Source organism: Malus domestica, chromosome 04, assembly GCF_042453785.1.
Source record: "Malus domestica chromosome 04, GDT2T_hap1".
Taxonomy (NCBI): Eukaryota; Viridiplantae; Streptophyta; class Magnoliopsida; order Rosales; family Rosaceae; genus Malus; species Malus domestica.
The window spans coordinates 3,105,644-3,129,957 of NC_091664.1; the positions used below are offsets into that span (position 1 = coordinate 3,105,644).

The 24,314-nt window shown below is 36.5% G+C and overlaps 2 protein-coding genes across 2 annotated transcripts; both read left to right on the plus strand.

The window, feature by feature from the left end:
* Positions 1-2,839: 2,839 nt before the first annotated feature.
* LOC103400650 (nifU-like protein 4, mitochondrial) lies at positions 2,840-7,744 on the plus strand. The gene is made up of 6 exons (XM_008339313.4): positions 2,840-3,217; positions 3,626-3,787; positions 4,484-4,659; positions 5,883-5,986; positions 6,166-6,277; positions 7,428-7,744. The coding sequence occupies exons 1-6, from the start codon at positions 3,007-3,009 to the stop codon at positions 7,494-7,496; spliced, it is 834 nt and encodes a 277-aa protein (XP_008337535.1). The 5' UTR covers positions 2,840-3,006; the 3' UTR covers positions 7,497-7,744.
* Positions 7,745-11,700: 3,956 nt separating this feature from the next.
* LOC103400649 (importin beta-like SAD2) lies at positions 11,701-23,969 on the plus strand. Its single transcript, XM_008339312.4, has 22 exons — positions 11,701-11,994; positions 12,546-12,681; positions 12,776-12,863; positions 13,079-13,228; positions 14,263-14,425; positions 14,531-14,715; positions 14,826-14,999; positions 16,257-16,402; positions 16,481-16,604; positions 16,700-16,880; positions 17,755-17,914; positions 18,044-18,085; positions 18,164-18,282; positions 18,370-18,568; positions 19,048-19,179; positions 19,685-19,788; positions 20,194-20,373; positions 21,049-21,188; positions 21,427-21,566; positions 22,157-22,317; positions 22,868-22,994; positions 23,092-23,969. The coding sequence occupies exons 1-22, from the start codon at positions 11,905-11,907 to the stop codon at positions 23,250-23,252; spliced, it is 3,102 nt and encodes a 1,033-aa protein (XP_008337534.3). The 5' UTR covers positions 11,701-11,904; the 3' UTR covers positions 23,253-23,969.
* The last annotated feature ends 345 nt before the right edge of the window (positions 23,970-24,314 follow it).

The window sequence follows — 24,314 nt, forward strand, 5'->3', positions numbered from 1 at the left end:
TTATCATCTTTTTGGGCCTCTTTATTGTTATCATCTCCAACTCCCCAAATTATTGGCCTTATATTTTCAAGCCAACAACACAATCGGTAATCTCTCACAGCCATGTATGTACCTTATGTGATATCTCGTCCGAATACTGTTGGATGTATGCTCTAAAAGTAATTAAAGGGTTGATAAACTGTTTAGAGGGATTGATCCATAATATATTCATGTGAGCAAGCCCACTAAAGCTGATTGTAACCACATCCAATATGAGAATGTCATGTGGACACTAGACCTCTAAGGGCCTGACATCCGTCTGCCCTATAGGTCTTGGGCTTTCAGGCCCATACACATATCAAGGTGTTCATCGGGCCCATAATATCTCACTCTTACCACCGTGTACTCTCACCCAGGGAGGTAGGAGTTGACTCTTCAATGTCTCCTTTGGGTGCCCTACACTACGGTGTCACTACCTACCAGATGCCTCTGAGAAACTTCATGTATCTGCATACGGAGATTGATTTGTATCATACAACATAACATAATGGTATGACCTGTATGGCCTACGGCCTCCCTTCCAGCTACATGTGAGGATGTAAAAACCTAAATTCTTATACTAGTATTAATATTTGATTATTTGTTTGATTAATTGTTTTTTTTTTTTTTTTGTGTAACTAGTTATTCAAGACTTATGGCGTGAAAACAGAGAACACAACATGTTCTCTTCTCATTGTATCAAATTGGAGGTCATTCAATTCATCATTATATATAGAACTGAGGAGCTTGTGAGCAATCTATGGGGATTTGTCGGAGGTGTACAAGCAGGTGACATAGTTCTAGCTTCAAATAGGTGGAAGTCTAGGTCTTGGTGGTGTTGGCAGCCAGGAGAATCCTCACGGGATCCTCTTTGTGAGGATCCTGGAGATCTTCCAATCACATCCGTTCATCGTACATTGTGCAGTCATAAATCATTGTAAATTTTTTTGTTTAAAATTGAATGTAAACAATACCTAACAAAAACTGATCGTACGATGTACGATGAACGAATGTTATTGGAAGATCCTCGGAATCCTCACAAAGAGGATCCGGTGAGGATCCTCTCTCGTGTTGGCAGTTGTGGTTTTTCAGATGGAGATGAGAAAAAGAAGGCATCAGATGGACAAGATTTTGAACATCACTTTTGGGTTAGGAAGAAATCTTATGATTTAAACCTTTAATTTGAGAAGCAGTTTTATGGTTTCGAATTGAAGTACGACGGAATGGTATAAGAGCACTCGGTTGTAAATAATATATTAAGTTAAATAGGTTAAGAGCTCATTTGAGGGCATAGTTGATTGGAATAACAAGAATTTTATTAAGGAAAACTAATGAAAACGGTTTGAAAACTTTGAGTTTTAACAATAAGGACAAAATAAAAGGTAAAGTAAATAGTACCAAGATTGACTTTTCAGTGTAAAAATGTTATTTTTCATTAAAATGAACATTACCGGGAGCTTTTAGTTAAAGTTCCCTTTTATTATTCTTCTTAAACTAGTTCTGTAGTTCATTTATTATGAATTGGATACTAATCATTACATATTGATTTAGAGAAATAGAGTTGTTCAACATTATGGACAATTTTGGTGGGTTACATTGGGGAGACAATAGTGTCAATTTTGCAGATCTCGTTGCATATGAGATGTTCCTGAATTAAGATGCAACTTCATAACTTCGTGATGAAATTCTTGAAATGAGAATGCTACGTAGGTATTATACTCTATAAATGCAAGTCGGGGCTCACCCGCTTGCTTGGGGTCAAAGGGGACCCACCCGTTCACGTGGATGTATGGGCCCGTTCCTTGGTTCTGATATCATCTTAAATTTCAAGTAGACATGTCATGGATCAACTCTAATAACACCGATATTGTCCTCACTTGGCCACCTGCTTAATCCGTCAGGTGTGAAGTTTTAATACAAAAGGCATTTGTATTAATTAAAGTGATGTAATTATACTTTAAGAGTTTGTTTTCAAGTCTTCTACCGATGTGGGACATATAAATTCTAACAAAGACAAGTGACCTTCCATCGTCTGCAAAGTCGGTTTGAAATATCTCATAGGAGATTGATATTTGGATAAAATAGGGAGTACTACGATTACATATGTGGTACCATAGTTGCTCAAATAGGGGAACAACCTTGGCCAGTTGGTGAAGGATTTGCTCAAGGATTATCGGAATAGTGGGTTGGTGGTGTAAAGGAGTACGGCGGCCGGCTTGGAAGTGGCGGGATTTTGATTTCGGTAGCCACCACGGTGGTGGCATTTGCCGACGCCAACGACTACACCGGTGTCCCCATTGTACTGGCTCTGGCATCAGAATGATAGTATCTGTCCATTCAAAGAGAAGAAGAGAGAAAAGAAAATACAAAGAGAAAGGAAATATATTTAAATTCATTAATAACCATATATATAATTTTTTTTTATTTTTTTATATTTTTAGTATATCGATATTTTTTACATAGCTGACCCCACTTAGTGGGAAAAGGCTTTGTTGTTGTTGTTGTTGTTGTATCGATATTTTTACACTAGGAACGGGAAGTTCGGCTAAGCCAAACAATGGACCCTAATTTGGTATCGAATTTGTCATCCATGAGATTCGAACCTAAGACCTCTCACTTCTAAGTAAAAAGGAATACCACTAGACCGTAATACTGAATGACAATTCATTAATAACCAATTTTGAGAGCCAGAAAGACTCGCAGAAGGACTTTAGCCTCTAAAAAAAAAATATTTGTATAGCTCGGAAAAGACTAACGAAATACATAAGAAATACGAAGGAAATACGGTAAGATACGGAGTACCACAATTGGGCCTCAGCTTGGGCTTCGTAAAGCGTTCTAATAGTAATTGGGTCTCATCATCCCCTAATCAATTGAAAGTTGAAACCCTAGAATCCCAAATTGGCCCCAAATTCCGTTAGTCTGATACATCTTACTGAGAATTGTTCTTCAACTCCATAACCGAAGAGGTAGAGAGAGCTTGCGGGGATGAGAGGGCTACGAAGATTGCTTGGACGAAGTCTTTCGTCTCACAGAAGATGCCAACCTCCTCGGCATCGCAATGGCACCCAGTTCATCTCTCGCCGAACCTATTTCCTATCTGCTTATTCAGCTCCCACGACGTCGTACCTGGCTCACAACAACTCCCCCTTTTCCGACGCATCTCCTTTCAATTCTCTGAAATGGGGCATTCTCGGCGGTTAGTTTCCTATATGTTACAATTTTCAATTGAAATTCCGATTTTTAATTCACTTTTTTTTTACCCTTTATCGAATCGCTTGGAAAATGAAGGAAATGAAACGATTATAGCTTTGTTATTTTTACTATTCCAATCTGCCATTTACCCACGATTACTCATAATTTTGTGTCATTCATAAATTTTACCTAATTTTTTTTTTCGAACAGTAGATTTTGTTAGATTAGATGTTAGATTAGCCACCAACGGGGTTTTAACCCACGCCGACATGCAAGTGCTCAACACCTTTCCATCAATGTGGTAAAGGGCCACTTGCATAATTTTTTACCTAATTAACATCAACAAAAAGTAGTAGTAGTTTCAGATTTATGTTTAGTGTTTAAATTACATTAAGTTGCTGTTTTTTCACAGGGCAGAAGAGAAGCATGTTTATCCAAACTCAATCCACACCTAACCCTGCATCTCTAATGTTTTATCCTGGGAAGCCCGTTATGGAAGTTGGCAGTGCAGACTTCCCGAATGCTCGTTCGGCCATGAATTCACCACTTGCCAAAGCCCTTTATGGAATTGATGGTAAGATTGTTGTTGCCATTACTTTACAAGTATGCATAGTCATCCTATTTCTTTGTTTTCATGAGAATGATTGCCTGCATGTTTGTGTATTTAAGAGTAGTGCTTATAAAAATGTAACACTTGATTTTTGGTTTTGGATTGCCTTCAAGGATGGCAATCATTTTTTTTGGTTATCTATGACTGAGCCTTTAGTTTTCTACTTTTGTTGTGTAAGATTTATTTTTTCTCTGAATAGTGAATGAATATTATTGTGGTTTTAGCTTGTTTATGATTCATGAGAACATGTGGATAGGAAAAAAAAAACAGTTTTCAGTGCAGGCTAGAATCGTGAAATGGAGGTTATAGACTAAGTAACTCTCAAATGTGCCATAAATACTCTTTCAAAATATGGTTTAATTGCTATGTGGGCAAACTTGGCACTATTTGACTTCTCCCCACCCCAACCCCCACCCACCCTTCCATTGGATTGAGTGTTGGTAGATTCTGTCTGAATCCTTTGAAATTAGAACAGTCATCATTTTTACAATTTTATCCAGTTGCTGCGGACTTTATTACTTACTAGTTTTCTTCCACTCATTGAACTTTGTTATTTCAGGTTTAATTTATCTTTTACTTCTTCTTTTATTCTAAACATTTAGTTGCTTAGTAATATTTTGTTTGACGAAGTAATAAATCTAACCTGGGATCCTAATACAGGAGTCACTCGAGTGTTTTATGGATCAGATTTCGTTACTGTAACAAAATCTGAAGATACTTCTTGGGATCTATTGAAGCCTGAAATCTTTGCAGCAATCATGGATTTTTATTCTTCTGGGCAGCCACTCTTTCTAGACGAAAAAGCTGCATCAGCAATGGACACGGCTATTCAAGAAGTATGTCATCAAATTTCTCTCTGTGAACTTTTTAAGTTTTGGGGCCAACATGTAAACAGAACGATTAGATCAATGTTTTACCATCACTTTGAAGATATTTTCATTTTTCTTTAGTAATTAACTAGCATTTTGTTATAATTAGATTGTACTTTCATAGACTGGATATGCTAGTATTAAGTCACCCCAAGTGGGACTGTGGGAGTATACCATCTGGTGTAGGAAACTCCTAGGTGTTGATCAAGGTATAGAATCAGTCTTTTGTGAAGTCTTATTAGGACGAGTGTGTAATAGACATTGGGGAGCATCAAAGAGGAACCTTGTGTTGTGTCTTTTGTTTGAGGCACTGTCACAAGTAACTAATGTTGTGGTTTCACTTTGTAACCATTATCAGTGTTTTGATAATCTTACAGTTAGAAGTTTGTGCAGCTTCATATTAAATCTCTTTTATTTTACAGCATCTCTTGTATTAAATACTAAGAATGTAATCTCTGAAGTCTGAAGCAGGATTTACTACTTTAGCAAACCCACCAACACTGCTTGTAGCCAATCATTCCTCAATTGTTATTGATTCTGCTACCCGTTGCCTATTTTAGTGCTATGGTACTGCCAAGTTTACAGATCCTAAAAGAATCTCAAATATTTCGAGGAGCAGGATAACTTATCTATTAGAAAAAGAAACCCTTAAAGAATGTGCAGCGCTTTAGAGTTAGAAGGAAACAGAAATTACTTTCAACTACAGTGACAAAACTTGCACTTATGCAGCATTTGATTCTTTTTGGTGTCTGAGTTCATCATTATGGCTGCCTTTCAAAATTGTGTTTGTGTGTGAGTGGTTGCTTCCTATTAACTACCAATGCTGCCTTACTAGCTCCACAAGGGGGTCTCTTCTGGATTGTATTTTTGTATTTCTTCGTAGGTGTTTTTTGTATGCTTGAGAGATGTGGGATTGCTTTGGCAAGCAATCATCCGTGCTTGAGTTTACAGATGATACTCTTTGGTTATTGTTATGGGTTATCATTACTAGGCTATAATGGACATGCAAGATGATTCATTAAAGTCTGTACAGTGATGTGATATTCTGTTATTTACTGGGATGTGGCTCTGATGAACAGAGTCATGTGTCAGTATGAAAGAGCAGAAATGAGAAAAGGAATTTTGGTTATGTTATTAATTTCTTTTGTGCATAAATCTGAGATATAACTATTTTGGTGGTTGCTTTGCAGGATGATTCAGAAATCGTTGCAATGATAAAAGAATTGTTGGAGACTCGCATCCGACCAGCAGTGCAAGATGATGGTGGGGACATTGAGTATAGGGGATTTGATCCGTAAGTTGTTCTCCTTCATTTGATATACTGTTTTTAATTTTAATATTGGAAAATGCCTGAATTCTTTTCATTTTGTCGTTTTCGTTTTTGTTTTTATTTCTGGGTGCGTGGCTTCTCTCTTTTTTTTTTTTTTTTTTTTTTGTGTGTATTTTTTTTAACTTTTTGTAAATTGTGTTTAGAGAAACTGGAACAGTGAAATTGAGAATGCAAGGAGCGTGTAGTGGCTGCCCAAGCTCATCAGTCACCCTGAAATCTGGAATTGAGAATATGCTCATGCACTATGTACCTGAGGTAACAAATGCCAACCATTTTCTTGCATTTTCAAGAATGTATATATTTCTTTGTCTTTGAATCTGTCTGTATGATAAATGATGGTACATGATTAATCACCCGTTAGAGGGAATGTAGACCCTAAAATAATTAAACAGACAAGTCTTCTAAAACACAAAATTTCTCCTCTCCTATCCCTGTTATCTTTGAAATTCTGTTGTTTCTTTCCATTAATAAAAACTAGAAAATTTCGATGACCGAAAAAGTAGCACCAGTCTTCAACCAAATTTAGTTTCTAACGGGGAATGAAGAAAAGATCTATAAGAAAAATTCTAGGAGACCTTAGTACAAGAAGACTTGTTGGACCTATTAGAATTATAAGACGCATTTTGAACACAGGGCAAAAGATATGAAAATTCTGTCGTTCAAATTTCCCCTGAAATTAAAGTCTCCAGACGATTGTTGTAGAAGAAGACCAAGAAGCAGTGGAATAGATTACAAAATTATGATTAGTAGATCCTCCTATATGAAAACACGGTAAACAAGAGTTGAAAGATGAATCTTGTTGAAAATACTGCCAGTCCTGCAATTAATTAGTCAGGTTGTTTCCAGTACCACTTTATATCGTATTAAACAGTTTCATGGCATCATTTTGATTCATTTATAGTTAGGTTTTATTGTTCAAGAAACTTTTTCTTTTGGTACTCGTCTTAAGATAACCTCCTTCAGTCCTCAAAGCTTCACTTATGATCCCTGCCTTTACTAGATTATCAATTTCATTGATTTAATTTACAAAGCCATTTTCTTCATGGCCTATTATTCTCAAAGAAGTTTGGTACATACCGAATTTGGGGTGTGGAGGCAATCTAACTTTGACATGTATGGATGAAATTCAGTACATGTTAAGACCTCTATATCAGTATAACTGCAGCTTTTTGAATATAATATGATAAGGATAGAGTTTTTGTACTTTTTTCCACTTCTTAACGAGCACAAGAACTATAAGAAAACCGAGTGACAAGTTCTTCCAAAATCTTTCTAAAATTTGTATTGTTTATTAGAGGAGTGAGACCATAAAGTGATTCTCTCTCTGATGCTCTTTCTGAATAGATGCTGACAAAATATGACCATTTTATTTGTGTTTATTTGACATAGATGTCTGCATTTGTAGGTCAAAAGTGTAGAGGAAGAGCTAGATCCTGATGATGAAAATGCAGCTCTAGCAGGTCAGATGGAGTAGGAGTTTATAATTTTGTGCTTGAGCGGCGAATGGTGAGCTAAAGCGGGACTTCGGGTGTGCTTTCCTCTGTGTACATAAGCAAATAAATAAGCTGTTATACTCAATTTATTGATTGTTTGCCTCTTATGGAATCATCAATGTAGTAAAATGCATGTTAAAATAAATTTTGAGCTTTGTAAGAACATTGTATAACGGGAACAATGATTCGTCCACTGTTACCAATTAAATTTTGGAAACTTTAACGAAAAGCATTCGGTACTGTTCACTTTAACAAAAAATCATATTTTTATACTAAAAAGTCAATCCTGGTACTATTTACCTTACCATTTATTTTGTCTTTATCGTTAAAACTTAAAATTTTCAAGCTATTTTCATTAGTTTTTCTTTAAATTTTCCTGCTCGTTAGAAGGCTACTAACGTTCAGATTGTCCGTATATCTGCTTACTAATCAGTCATGTTTCCGACAGCGTTTCAGTGTACCATACTGATATGCTTTTATGCAAATAAACCATCTTATGCTCTTCTGTGGTAAAATAAAGACATTCCCATTGATCATGTGTCGAATATTACAATTTGTATCGGAATGATAGCTCGAGGAAGGGGGCTGGCAGTGGTTTGATCACGGCTGAGGGCTGGGGCAGTGCGGGACCGAGGGAGGGGAGAGGGGCTTTAAAATTATATTTTCTAATAACAGTTTAGAGTACTTTTACAACTTTTAAACAGAAAATTAAGACGGAATATGATGGGTGCGGCAAATTTCTCTTTTTATGTTTCTTTTTTTTTGGTAGACGAGATATATCATTATCCGGGCAAAGATGCCAAAGTTTTACAGAAAGGCCTACCCTAAGGGAAATAGCCAACCACAGCTACTAAAACGAGTAGTGCAAGGAGGTACAAGATTCCACGACGCCGCATCTAATGCTAAAAGTGTACCTCCTCACACTACCATTTACATTTAGTGGGGGCAGGGAAGGCCGTCATTTCTCTATCTCTATTTCTGTTTCTTTATGCATGAATGTTCTCTCATTCCCGCCTCTATTCTTGTTAATCCACACACCAAAGCACACAACACTCTCACGTCTCATACCATGTCTTGGCCTCGAGTGTCTTGTTATATGAATTACCACCCATGGCACGTTCGCTCACTTGCTATTGCTCTTTCAAATCACAATTCTGATCTCTCGGTCGCCAAGTCGTCCCTCACATGAAGATTGTCTTTACAGACGATCAGCTTACCGAAAACCTTGTCCTCTAAGAAAATTGGATCCAATCTTTCCAATACACCAATCCATCACGATGCAACCCCATGTAACTCACACGACTCATGCCTCTCATAATTGCAATGCATGACGTGAATTCCATCTTATATACGTATAACATTCAACCATATTTATCAATCAACGAGTTATTAACACAAAAGTTCACCACCGTGGTCAACTCCTATTTCAGATGTATAAGCAAATCACTAAATACATGCACTTTCAAATTTAATCCTAATTAGAGTGCTTTAACTAAATCAACATCAACAGATTCAAATAGTCATATGGTTGATCTAAAATACCAAGTTATCACAAAAGAAAACACAGGAAAACTAACGAAAAGTTCTCAAAATTTTTAGTGTTGTTTGTATAATACTTAGGGCCTCCGTATTTAGATCTCGTATAAATACTCGGGAGATTCAAATGTAATTATGTAATAAATGAAGGGGCAAATATGTAATAAGTGATGAGCCCTTATTCTATAAAATGACTCCTCACTCTCCTCATTAGGGGAGGTCAAGTTTCAGACCATGGGAAGAGAGAAAATAGGTTAGAGAGCACAATGCCTCTAGCTTTCTTGTATGTTCACCATTCAGAGTGAAACAATATCAACATCAGTGTGGACGTAGCCCAAACATTGGGGTGAATCACGATACATCTTGTGTTCTTTACTTTTTTGCAGATTCACGGTCAGATTTACGTTGTTCGAAGACCCCTCCGGTTTTGTGCATCAACAAGTTTTAATGAAAAATGACAAAAAAGGTGCAACATTCCTCATTCCCGATGCACATACAGAATCAGATAACGGAAATATATAGACATTGGATTTCATACTTTCTCGTGGCAATCTGATAACATAAATATATAGATATTGCATTCCAACAATTTTCATGGCAATACGAGCATAGTTTTTTGTCCTAGACTTTCTCATGGCAATCTGATAACATAAATCTAGGGTTCCAAACCTACACATGCAGCTAGAAAGAAAGTATACAACCACAATAGTTATCTGCGAGCCCTCTCAGTTTGCAATCATTTCAAACATACATATATATCATTTCTCAAAGCAGATTGACAACTCGGTAATAACACATTTGTAAACCCATGCTATACACACAAAGTATATAACAAAGGAACCTTTCATATGCAAAATAGTTTATCATAGAATATTAAAGTCCATTCACCTCGAGTCTTGCGCACTTCCAGAATAACCACTACAAAAGCGTCATGCAAACTAATGTGCACGCAAAACCATGTGCATGTCACTGAGACATCTCATATCCTAAGTGAGTCAACAATACTCTGGTAGAACGTAATATTGTACACAACACTTCACTTAGGAATCTTATCAAAATTGACACGCAAAATGAGTCATAGTCATAATGCTCGAGATGCACGTTAATCGAGGACAATACATCATTGTGATGAACCAGCTAAGCTCCATCAAGCCTCTACAACACACAAAAAAAGTCAACCGTCGCTCAAAGTAGGCCCTGTTAGAGTCAACAATTGAAGATTATCGAATCCAGAAGATTCGAATGTCAGGTTTCTAATCCACAAGTTCTCAAATGTTTGAATATTAATAAATAGCAGGATCACAAAATTGTACAACAATCTAACGGTCGGATTGTCGTTAATTTCAAAAATCGTAAAGTTGTATAATTATCCCAAAAATCAAATAATCGTACTTTTATACCTGCGACGAAGTCCAAAAGTAGACGGAAGACGTCCAATTTTACCAATAAAAGTCGCATGTGCAATAAATTTCACGGTGTTGAGTCACCGCCTACAATGGTCTAATAAGGCCTGGGTTGGTTTGGTTTTACTCCAGGGATGGAGGGCTACAAGACCCAAATCCGAGAGGTGGCGTCGGTCGTTGCTGTGTAGATTTGCCGACCAATGGATAAGAGCCACCAGAATGGTTAGAAACATTAGAACTTCACGCCCTCGCACCGTCACGTGTGGTGGTTTATTAAGGTGATTCTTGGGTGGGCCTTGTAGGGGGAGTGAAAGCTTCAATTTGGTAGTAGTGGTGTCAACCAATTATGTTGAATATGGCCAGAATTTGAGTCAGAAATCGCAAAGGGAACGGGTCATGGCTTCCCACCCACATGTCGGTGGCTCTGGGTGAATTTTCTGAAATTAGGAAGTTTTTTATTTTAGCAAGTTTCCAAAAACAGAAAGTTACTACTTGTAGTAAGTCCAAAATACCAAAACGTCTGTCACTTTCAATGCTCGTAACTTCTTCGTCCGCCACTCCCAATGCTCGTAACTTCTTCGCCTAACGCTTGTAAGATTGGGATCGGGCTCTATCCACCCATTCTAAACTCATCTCCAAACACCAAAGTGAAATTTAAAATGACCAAATCACTATTCAAATCGTTTGTTCCAAAACTGTAAAATAAATAAATAAAAAATTTCGAGATGGGATATTGCAGTTGTGACATTGCTTTTCCTGCTCATAACGCTGTTAAAAATTACAAATTTACAACAGATTATTCTCAAGATATATTAAAAGCTATTTATATAAAAAGCAAGATCAAATTGCCTAAACGAGTGTCAATAACCTTTTTTCATACATAGATATATTTACACTAAAAAATGTGAAAATAAATTAATATTCAACTCGTCAAATCATAAAATTCGAAAATAAAACTCGTCACTTTTGTATTTTCACCTATCATTTCCAACCCAAAATAACCACTACATCTAAATCAAATAGTATTGGCAATTTTAACGAAAAGTTTTCGGTATTGTTTATTTTAACAAAAAACCACTTTTGTTACTTACACATCTATTTTTATTTTTTAATACATTTTTGTTAATTTTCTACTATTAATCTTCTTTAATTTATTTGATTCGACGATCGAAAATTAAAAGAGTTGCGTAAGAAATAAAAATGAGTGTACGGATTTCATATATTGGTACGTGAGTTCAACAACCGCAAGAACCCTAGTGGTTTAAATAGCAGCACACTCCGTAGCTATCTCTCTCCTCGAGTCTGTCTAAACCCTAGTAAGTCGTCAACACTTTCTCTCCCCATTCCCGTTCGCATATCATATGCCTTTTCCCCTCGAGGGTTTTGGATTGATTCGCATCAATTTCTGATCGTCGAGTTTTGATCCGAATTGGTGCTCCAATCGTCAGCTATGGATCTTCCCAGCCTCGCTGTAATACTACAGGCTGCTCTCAGTACCAATCCCGATGAGCGGAAAGCCGCCGAGCAGAGCCTCAATCAGGTATATACACCATTTGGTTGGCTTAAATTCCTTGAGTATTGCCTTGTACTGAAGCTGTTCGCCATTTTTCGATTAATTGGGTGTAATTTGATGCAAAGTTGGGAATTTTTGTGATGAGAATTGAACTTGATTTTGCAATTCGATACCTTTACTTGCTTTTGAGCAGTGAGGAGAATTGGTTCTGAGAAATTATTAGAGAGAACTATTTATTTCGGATTTATATTTGGTTTTGAGCTGTATATTGACTTCTTGATTGGGAAGAAAACAAAATCCCACACGTAATTAATGCATATGTTCATACTACCAGAGGTTAGTTGATGAGAAACCATTTATTTATTTATTTTTCTGTTTTATAAGATTACGTTTTAGACAAAAAACACTTCAATTCCACTATTTAGATAAACACCTTTTTACTTTGCAATGGGAGAAGGTCTCGAAAGTATTTTTGCAACTGAAGTGGATAGTTAAGGATTTATTTTATTTTATTTTTTAAATTTACTGCTGTATTTTCTTCGATGGAGTTGTTAATATTGGGGTTTTGTGTATTGCAGTTTCAGTATACACCACAGCATTTGGTGAGAATGTTGCAAATTATAGTGGACAGCAATTGTGACATGGCTGTGCGGCAAGTTGGCAGCATCCATTTCAAGAATTTCATTGCAAAGAACTGGTCACCTCTTGATCCTGGTATGCAATGATTGTGTGGAATTTAGCTAGTATCGAATGCCCACTGGTGATTCAATCCAGTTGGCAGTTGCTTATTCTTTGCGTGTTGATGTAGATGTGCAGCAGAAGATATCACAGAGTGATAAAGACGTGGTGAGGGATCACATTCTAGTCTTTGTCACACAGGTTCCCCCATTATTAAGGTACTTGCTATTTTGTTCACCGTTTTCAGTTACTTTAGTTGAGATGTGTGCATAACTAGGTCAATGAAACCACTATGTCTGCGAGTGCAGAGACATAAAATTTCTCAGTAGTTTTAGTTTGTTAGCTCCTTTGTAATATTATGTGCTGTAGAATAATATTTGGCTTTATCTTCTTATTTGCTGGCAATGTCAAATCTCAAAGTCATGTTCTACAGGGTACAGCTAGGTGAGTGCCTGAAGACAATTATTCATGCTGATTACCCCGAGCAGTGGCCACGCCTTTTAGACTGGGTGAAGCATAACTTACAAGATCAACAAGTCTATGGAGCTTTGTTTGTTTTGCGGATTCTCTCTAGAAAATATGAGTATGCTAAGTTATTTCTGCTATTATTTTGAAATAATTCCTAGTTTAATGGCTATTATAAACAGCTGCATTGCCTTCTGAAAAAAAGCTACAAGCTTAGCTAGTTTTGCTATGTGATGCATGCCAATGGTTTTGAACATGTAGTTTGTTTGTGACATATATAATTGACTCACTTTGTTCTCCTATATTGTGTGCAACCTATCTACTGTTCATTAGAAAAAATATAGGATTCAAAATTTCCCAAATTTATTTAGTCACATGATGACTATTTCATAAGTTCCTTGTTGTTCTTGTAACCATGTTTGTGGGTGTGTGGTCTATGCACATATCTTGATGTGCAAAGTGATGCATGGACATTGTGAAATTGTCACTGCTGTGATGAAAGTTTGGAGTTGATTCAGTCCACCCAATCTTTAAAAATATAGGATTAGGGGAACATGTTGGTTAGGGTTTATGAATATAAACTAGGCCAATATTATTTCATTCCAATTTCTGAGAATTGCCTGTCATTCTTTCATCTAGTTCTATTAATTCACATCATTACTTCTCTATTGTATTGCTTTTTACTCGGTGCAATTACAGTTTATATTACTAATTTGATCTGCTCAAAATGAATAGAATGAGTATCAAAGTTGTGCATATATTTTATGCAATGCAGAATTCTAATATTTCAGGAAACAATATCCAAGTTTTACTTGCTATGCAGATCAAAAGTTCTGTACTGTTGAAAAATTCACAAGTTCTCACTTTTTAAGCTTTTTTCTTCAATTTTTCTGTGTTGAAGTTATATTCTAAAAAATCTAGTTTGTTTAGTGGGTAGTTGTAACTTGAAACCACTGTCTGTCTGTAAGTAAACAGACCTTCAAATTGATCCATAGTTTTACATATGGAGAACTGTTGCGTTGATTAAGTTGTCATCTTTCTAGTATTTTGAATTGATGAAATAACTAACAGAAAGCCTTGACTTTCTATATTTGTGTAATATGTATCTTCAGAGTTACTTTTGAAGTTTAACTAGTGATTTTATATTCTTAGGTTCAAATCTGATGAGGAGAGGACACCGGTTTATCGCATTGTTGAGGAAACATTCCCAGCTCTGCTAAATATATTCAATAGGCTTGTCCAAATTCCCAACCCATCACTGGAAGTAGCAGATTTGATCAAGCTTATCTGTAAAATTTTCTGGTCATCCATATATGTACGTTCTGGACATAAAGGTCAAAGGAATCATGATATGTTCACTAGAATAAAATAAATATTAGACTAACTTTTATATGTATCATTTTTTGGTGCCTTTTCTCAGCTGGAGATTCCAAAGCAACTATTTGATGCAAACGTGTTTAATGCTTGGATGATGCTTTTCTTAAACATATTGGAGAGACCTGTTCCTTCTGAAGGCCAGCCTTCAGATCCCGATCTTAGAAAAGCATGGGGGTGGTGGAAAGTGAAGAAATGGACTGTTCACATTTTGAATCGCCTGTACACTCGGTAAATTTTTAGATAAGTTTCTTCTAGAATAAGTTTTAGATCAAATTAAAACTGAATAAGAACTAGGGATCACGATGTAAGCATATCACATTTTGTATTGTTGTTTCTAGGTTTGGAGATTTAAAAATTCAACAACCAGAAAACAAAGCATTTGCTCAAATGTTTCAGAAGAATTATGCAGGGAAGATTCTGGAGTGTCACTTAAATTTGTTGAATGTGATCCGAACTGGTGGCTACTTACCTGACAGAGTTATCAATCTTGTTCTTCAGTATTTAAGCAATAGGTGGGCAATTTTTTTTCCTCATGGGTTAAGTCCTATTTGATTGCATTTTATTTGTCTGGTGGTGTATTTATTCTTTTATTGGAAATTTAATGATCTTTTTTTTGTTAAATTTCATTTAATGGATAGGAAGGTGGCCAAAACTTAAACGGAGTTGAGCAATTATTTTTTGTGATTTATATAGTCCCAAATGTCTAATGAATTTCTATTGGATACGGAGAACTCATGCACAAGGGAGATCACTGGTAGTTCTGAGTATGCTTTAAACCCAACTTTGGGTTATTGAGCATGAGGTTTTGATGTATGATGTGGAAAAGTTACTTGTTTTCGGTAATGTATTGTTTTTCGTTACACCTCTGAAACATTTGGAAAATGTGATGCTTTTTGTGTGTCCAATACAAATTCAATGAACTCCAACAGGATTGATATCTCTTGACTAAAATAAATTTTCATGTCAAAATTGGAACTTTTAATGTACCAGATTTTGTGAGCATGGTTCCATAACGTTATGGAAAACTTCAAAGTTGTGCTAATAGGTCCTGATTCTACTTATAGCCTGCTATGTAGAACATAGCACAGAAGGCTAGAGAGAGGAGTAATTTCTGAGTTTAGAGAGAGGGAAAGCTTAGAGAAGAAGAAATGTAAAATTCTGATACATTTCCCTTAATGAGAAAGTCATTACAATTACTCACTTATTTAATCTAACAATAATGTAACAACTCTCTAATAAACTAACTAACTATAACTCCTTTCCTAATCAGTTGACACTTCGCATAATCTGGTGCATATATTTGTATCCTCTAACAGAGAACCTTAGCACCACCACTTCATTGCTTATTATTCCTTGATGCACTTTAGCATATTATTCTTGAATATTCGGAAAATATGACTTGATCGTTTACTTTTCCATTTTATTATCCCCTTTTAATTTTGAAATTACTGTGATCCTATGAATATTGAATGTACTTGAATTTTTCATGGTGTTGCACTAAGAAAGAAAACCTAATTTTTGAAGTGAGCTTATTTCATGTGACTAATTACTAATGTATAATCCCTAAAGAAAAAAATTTGTTAATACTTATATTGTTGAATGGTTTCTGTTGTATTGGATCTGTCAACCTTCGATATGAATTCTCTGTATACGACGATGTTCTTTGTGTTAATTAACTTATGATTTGCTTATAGTACTGCTCCAATGGTGGAGATGTACGGAACATTTTTGTATCTCCCTAACCTCCTTTCATTTGTTTATATATGCAGTATCTCGAAGAATAGCATGTATAATCTGATGCAACCTCGACTTAATGTTCTTCTTTTCGAGATTGTTTTTCCCCTTATGTGTTTCAATGATAATGATCTAAGGCTTTGGGATGAAGACCCACATGAATATGTGAGAAAGGGTTATGGTCAGTTTTCAAACTCTTGTTTTATTACTTGCAGATCTCTGCTTCATTGGTGGTTTATTCGTTTTCTTGTTGGTGCAGATATCATTGAAGACTTGTATAGTCCAAGGACAGCTTCCATGGATTTTGTGAGTGAGTTGGTTAGAAAACGTGGAAAGGAAAATCTTCACAAGTTCATTCAATTCATTGTGGAGGTTTTTAAGAGGTAGCTTTTCGTTATCTTTTGAATATGATACGTATGTATTGGTGACTTAACATTGACCATTTTTTTCCTCTTAAATTTTTTATTTCTTGATCCAGGTATGACGAAGCACCAGTGGAATATAAGCCATATCGACAAAAAGATGGTGCTCTTCTTGCTATTGGATCACTTTGCGACAAACTGAAACAAACTGAACCCTACAAGTCTGAACTTGAGCGTATGTTGGTGCAACATGTATTCCCCGAGTTTAGCAGTCCTGTTGGCCATCTTAGAGCTAAGGTTTGCTACGTGAAATTCCTTTTCTGTATTTCTTACAATAATTGTGTTGGTTTTTTATTTTTCTGGCTATGTTGCACCTCCATGATATTCTATAGATCTTTATTAAGACTCTCCACTTGTTGCACCCATGCAAGAAATTATTGCATATGAAAATGAGGTGGACAGTGACATGCTAGTGTTCTTGAAACACCGACCCTAAGGATCCTTGAACTGACATCTGATCTTTCCATAATCAAGAATCTTTTATTTCTCTTTATCCATAAAATCTCAAAAGAGGTCCACGTGGTATTAGAAATTGGCGTAAACTAGAGTGTTGCACAACGACAGACAAGAACCTGTCAACACTTGCTACTTTGTCTAGATGAAACTCGAATTATACATCCTTCGCACACAAATCAATATATTAGAAAGGTGCTCATACAATGCATGTGCATCATAGAGGGAGTTATTGGTAGATCGATTTTAAATGAAAATAGTAAGTCGATTTTAAGTGAACCATAGAACATTCTCTGTTTCTCAGTCTTTTATCAAAAGTTGGTGGTGAAAATGTTGGAGCCTCTTTGTCCAGCAAGGGAGAGTGAGCTTTTAATAATAGTGACAACAATGCTCGTCAGTCGTGATAATTTCTGTGCAACAGTCTTTGGTTTTCCTTGTTTCATTTCACAAATGTTCTTAATGTTTTGTTGAACCCTTTGTAAATTAATGGAGGAGAGTAGATGCTCAGTTTTTATTTATTCTTACACTTGGCAGCAGTTTTGACTTTAATATGTACTTGATTCTTCTTCCCTTTTGTAGAGTTTTATATGCATTCATTGTACCTTTCTGTTTTCTGTTAAAAAGGTATTCTTATCCTTCATTATGAAATGAATATTAGGCAGCCTGGGTTGCGGGACAGTATGCTCATATTAACTTCTCGGATTCGAACAATTTTCGTAAGGCATTGCATAGTGTTGTCTCGGGGATGCGAGATCCAGAACTTCCTGTTCGAGTTGACTCAGTATTTGCATTACGCTCTTTTGTTGAAGCTTGCAGTGGTACATAGCTACATCTCTCTCTCTCTCTCTCTCTCTCTCTCTCTCTCTCTCTCTCACACACACACACACACACACGCATTCATGTAGTCTTCTTTTTGTGTGTGAATTTTTTTTTTGTATGCTGTGCAGATTTGAATGAGATCCGGCCAATTCTTCCGCAGCTTCTTGATGGTATGTGGGATAGAAAACATTGTTTGCATCATTAACAATCATCATGAGATTTACCCAATGTGTAATTTTTCTGTTCAGAGTTTTTCAAGCTCATGAATGAGGTTGAAAATGAGGATCTTGTCTTTACTCTGGAGACAATAGTGGACAAGTTCGGGGAGGAAATGGCACCTTATGCTCTTGGTCTGTGCCAAAATCTGGTAATATTTACTTGTCGGTGTTTTTGAGAGTACTTCTGCTTCATCTTCAAATGTGCTTGCATAATTCTGTTGTTTACTTGTTTGCAGGCAGCTGCATTTTGGAGGTGTATGAATACAGCTGAAGCTGATGATGATGTTGATGATCCTGGTGCTTTGGCAGCAGTTGGTTGTTTGCGTGCTATTAGCACCATTCTTGAGTCAGTGAGCCGGCTTCCTCACCTTTTCGTTCAAGTTGAACCAACTTTGCTTCCTATAATGCGCAGGATGTTGACAACTGATGGCCAAGGTTTGAATGATACTTGTTTTCCTTTGTCTTGTATATCTAGTACTTCTGTTTACTCCAGTTCAAAAACTGTATGTTTCACTGCTTTCACTAGGGTTGAGGTCACTGTTATATAAAACAGAACACTGCTTGATGGGTGTATCCTTCATCTTGAACTTCGTCAATGCTTTATATGGCAGTTTTTAACTAATAGTAAAAAAGCTCTTGGGTATTCTGTTCCTTTAAAATCCCCTCAAGTCAGAAAATAAAAACTTTGTTTCTCTGAGGTCCAATTTGATTTATAACTCTCCTTTGAATTTTTTTACAATTCAAGAAACTTACAATGTACGTTTCTAGATTAGTTTAATGATCTTTGTTATTACAGTTCAAAACACTTGTAAGATCTTACGTGATTAAGAAACCTGATTTCTCTTTCTTTGGTGTTATGCACATTGTTGATTAAGACTAACAGGTCTACACCCCTCTTATGATTTCCCTTGCAGAGGTTTTTGAAGAAGTGTTGGAAATTGTATCATATATGACATTTTTCTCTCCAACGATATCTTTAGATATGTGGAGTCTCTGGCCATTGATGATGGAAGCATTGGCAGAATGGGCTATTGATTTCTTTCCAAGTTAGTCTCATATTTTCAAGATCTATGCATTAAAACTTCAATTTTGCATGAAACAAAAGCACAAGACAAATAGTATCATTCCATGATTCCCTGCTTCATGTTCTATAATTTTGTTATTTTTTGTGATAATTATCTCATCTTAGGATATTCTGGGCAGAAGCTATTGTTTTTGGGCTTGCAGTTCCTATTGCAGTATGCTATAGTGTATAACTAGTAACCTACCATTTCCTCTTGATGCAAACAATAAAAAAGCAATTAAAGAAACCTTAGGAGAAACTTGAACCTGTAAAATGAAACAATGCCACTGTACATAATGCTTAACATGGATGTACAACATTGATTTTTTCATTTTTTTTTTTTTTTTTGGGGTTTTTGGGGGGGGGGGGGGGGGTGTGGGATATAAAAAATCATTATGTAAGTGGAACTTTTGATGGTTCATGCAATTATGGACTGATGTACTCTTTTTCTTTCCCATACACGACTCATATTATTTGTTCCCCTGCAGATATTCTGGTTCCTTTGGATAACTACATATCCAGGGGGACAGCACAGTTCCTCACTTGTAAAGAACCAGACTACCAGCAAGGCCTTTGGAATATGATTGCAGCTGTGAGTTTCCTTTATGTTACCAAGTTTTTATATTCTTGTTAGACTGAAGAATACATATAGAATATGTCTCGTGCACTTTATTTCTATATTATTTAAGCAACCATCTAGTGAATGGAACAGTTCATAAATTAATAAAACACTAGATGGTAACCCTCGAACTGTCCCAATTAAGAAGATATTCGGTCATTAATCCTGTTCAATTGACTTTTGTAAGTTGCTTGAGTTAATGTGATAATTAAGTTAGTGATTTCATATGGTTAGATCCTATTGTGAATTTCAGTTGGTCTAATAGATATTTATTGGCAACCAAGAAGACCCTTAATATCTCTGGTGATTGCAATTTATCGAAATACGGTCTCTATGCTCTTGTTGATGAGATTTGTGCATTCTCCTTGTTCTGTTCAGATCATGGCAGATAAAAATATGGAAGACGGTGATATTGAGCCTGCTCCAAAGCTCATTCAAGTAGTTTTTCAGAACTGCAGAGGGCAGGTTGATCAATGGGTTGAACCGTACCTTAGAATTACAGTTGAGCGGTTACGCCGATCTGAGAAGCCGTACTTGAAATGCCTTCTCATTGAAGTGGTAAGTATCCAGACATCAACTCTGTATTTCTCATTTTAAATCTTCTCTAAAGTCTTATGTCTGCCTAGTGGATCTGTGCCTTAGAGGAAAGTAGACATTCTAGATTATTTCTGTCATCGTAGCTATTAGCCATATCAATTTTTCCCCTGGACCCAGTCTATTAGTTCGATAAAATGAGTGCTTTTCGCCACATAGGACGTTTTCAGACATTTTCTTATTTTGTTTGGTTTTTTATTACTGCAGTCTCAACCCATATGTAACATGGATTTATATTATCATGGACCTAGAAACTCTTATATTAGTCCATTAAAATAATGAAGCCACTGAATGTTGGTTGGAACCTGACATGATAAGTATTGCTCTCACAATAAGGACATGTCTGCAGAAAGTGGTTTTAATTGTCAGTGGACAATGTTTCATTGGCTTTATTGTTTCTCTAAAAAATTTGCTTAACAAATTGACATAAGTAAAAGAAGCTCCGCTGCAGTTTCTACATGAGCAAGGTGTAGCCTTTTCCTTTTATTGTATGACTGCAATGCCATAAGTGATGGTGATACCCATTCAGAACTTTCTATTATATATGACATTGTAAACTGGCCATTTAAAGCTTTTATAATGACAACCGTCGGAGCCTTTGTATATATGTTATTAATCGTTTTCTTTTTCTGTTGGCAGATTGCGGATGCACTGTACTATAACGCAGCTTTGGCGCTCAGCATATTGCAGAACCTGGGTGTTGCAACAGAGATCTTTAATCTTTGGTTCCAGATGCTGCAACAGGTCAAGAAAAGTGGTGTGCGTGCCAATTTTAAGAGGTAATTTGTGAAGTTTGTTTCACATTGTGTTGCCCCACGAACTGAGTTTGTTTCCATGTGCTTGCCTGTCTTGTATGTGAATGCTCACATTGGTATTGTGAAGTTTGTTTCACATATTGTTGCCCCACGAACTGAGTTTGTTTCCATGTGTTTACCTGTCTTGTATGTGAATGCTCACATTGGTATTGCTCCTTCTGGAAGTGTTTGTTGTAGAGCGTGATTGAGTTTTTCATTGCAGGGAACATGACAAAAAAGTATGCTGTCTGGGTTTGACATCATTAATGACACTCCCAGCTGAACTGTTGCCTGGGGAGGCATTGGGCCGTGTTTTCAGGGCTGCCCTTGATCTCCTAGTTGCGTACAAGGAACAAGTTGCAGGTCTGTTCTCCCTCTTAACTATATAGATTATATACTAATACAGGCCTCCATTTTTTTCGTTGTGAGCTTTTGTCCTTCATATGCACTTAATTTCTTTTAATCCTCCATTTTTCTTCCTTGGACTTGTCCACAATAAATCGCTCTTTTTTTTCACTTTGAAATTTTAATGAATATATCTGTTAGATTATCGCTTTTATAATTGTTATGAAAAACATGTAAGCTTGAAGCCACTTACTTTTCTTTTCATAATTTTTCTGTCCTTATTCTCTCCCATCCCTATTGTTATCTTAGTCTTATTGTTAATTTCATTCCATTTTTTACTCTCTAGTTGCATCTCCACTTGGATTAAATATCCTTGAAACAAATGACGTATGAGAGGAATGTGTGACAGTGATTTAATTTGACGAATGGGAATATTTGGATTTATAATGTGAACAATTCAGATTTAGAAATGAGAGTGTTTATACATTTCATTGTAGCTAGTAAAATATGTTACTTCTACATTTTAATTTATAGCTTTTGTTTGCGTGGCTCATGCATGTAAGTTTTTTACTATCAGTTTTAGATACTTATTAATGTTGTGTTGGCAGAAGCTGCAAAGGAGGAAGAACCAGAAGATGACGATGAAATGGATGGTTTCCCAACTGATGATGATGATGAATATGGTGATGGATCTGACAAGGAAATGGGACTTGATGCTGAGGATGGTGATGAAGTTGATAGCGTTAAACTTCAAAAGTTAGCTGCACAGGTGTGCCCTGTTTTCTTATTAGAATTTTTTTAGAGAGAATACTTGGTATTCTATGGTGGTCATCTTTTATGATCTTTTGAGAGTAAGGGTGAAGTTAAACATGCTGTGTAGTGTTGTCACATTATACTGGTTTGTGATGCCTAATATTGACTGAGCAATTAACCTTTCTAACTCATCCCAAAATTTGAATTTCTTTTCCCCTTTTTTCGCATCACAACAAGTTAGTCGGGCTTTCAGGTGATTCTCGATGCTTGATGTTTGTTCAAGTTCAATTTCTTTAAATTATTTTAGTCCTTGTGAGGTGTGCTGTGAAAGGCCAGCCTGGTGCTTGCCCAGGTACTAAGTCAATAAAGATGCCTAACAGTCCCATAGGACCCTTATGCATGCAATTTAATGATGCGCTTAGTCCCCTCCATCCCTTGAGAGATTGTCACGAGCTTTTTTATTTTCTGTTGTGATTGTATTTTCTTTTACTGCATGTTTTCACATTATTCTTTCTTGCTATGCATCCTCTGCTGGCTAATTGATTGTTGTTTGCGGGGTGCTACAGGCAAAGTCTTTCCGCCCTAGTGATGAATATGACTCAGACTCGGACGATGATTTCAGTGATGATGAGGAATTACAGTCACCAATTGATGATGTGGACCCTTTTATCCTTTTTGTTGATGCAGTCAAGGGTATGTGGACAGTCCTTCCCATGTTATCTGTTGAATAACTTTTAAATTTATGGCATTTCTGACATGTTTCCTTATTTCCTATGCGTTGCTTGTGAAGCCATGCAAGCATCAGATCCGTTGAGAGTTCACAGCCTTATGCAGACTCTGGACTTCCAGTATCAGGCTCTTGCAAATGGCGTTGCACAGCATGCTGAACAGAGGAGAGCAGATATTGAAAAAGAGAAGATGGAGAAGGCAGCAGCTGCCACAGCTTCATGATTTTGCATCTCTCGTTGTGGCATCAATTTTGCCTTGCTCTTCTTTGCCTCTTCCATTCATGTAGTAACGGGAATATAGAGAAACAAAGTCGTTGATGGTCCATTCAGAGTATTTGGTTGCTTTGGTGGTCGCAGTTGTCGGTGAGTCTCAAGGACTTGGAGCGGTTGTCTGATGAGTTCCAACAATATGCAAAATTTTGGGGAACTCTGGAGCTGGTACGTCAATTCTGGGTTTGGCTTTTAGTCATTGTGCGGTGAGTCAGGCCATTCTGTGGTAGGATACGCATTTCTCCACCGGTTTGTGTTGTCCTTTTCTTGTTTCTTCTTTTTTCGTTCACGAGTCTCCTGTGGTTTAGGCATACCATTTATTCAGGTTGAGATTCTCTTCTACAGGGTATTGTTGATTCAGATCCGATACGTTATTATTGTGCATACCAGCTAGGGTTCCATGCACTCCGAGTCTCTAATATTTTCAATGTTGGCCATTATATAGGGTGATTTAATGGCTGTTTTCTTGTTAAGTCTGCAATTCTTTCCCCTGTGTTCCTCATCTTGTTTTGGTATATATAGCAAAAAAAACGTCGGCGGTATCGGTTTATTGGGTTGGGAGTTTTGACATGAACGCAGAGAGCTCCAAGGGTTGCTTGCTGCTTATTGTAAAACTCCGATGGATCTATTTTTTCACAGATTGGTTAATTGGAAATGGTGGGTTTATTTATTTTCTTGACTTCTGCGTTGTTTATGTTATTAAATCGAAACTTTATGCAAGAACTGTAACTTTGTCTTTATTTTTGTTTGTTTAATTGATCACCATAGTACCTACATTGGTGAATGCTTCATGCAATCGAGGCCGGAAAAATATCGAAAATTGAAATTGTGTTTTAGACGTTACTTGCATTGCTGCTTGAATATTGTGAGCGGGTTTGTAGAAGAATCGCTTTCAATTGTGGGTTTTCATCTTTAATGCGTTATATCACGTTCGACTCAAACATTGAAAAAGGATCAGTTGAATTCGTAGTAAGTAGATCAATTTAATAAAAGAACAAGTTAATCAAAATAATAA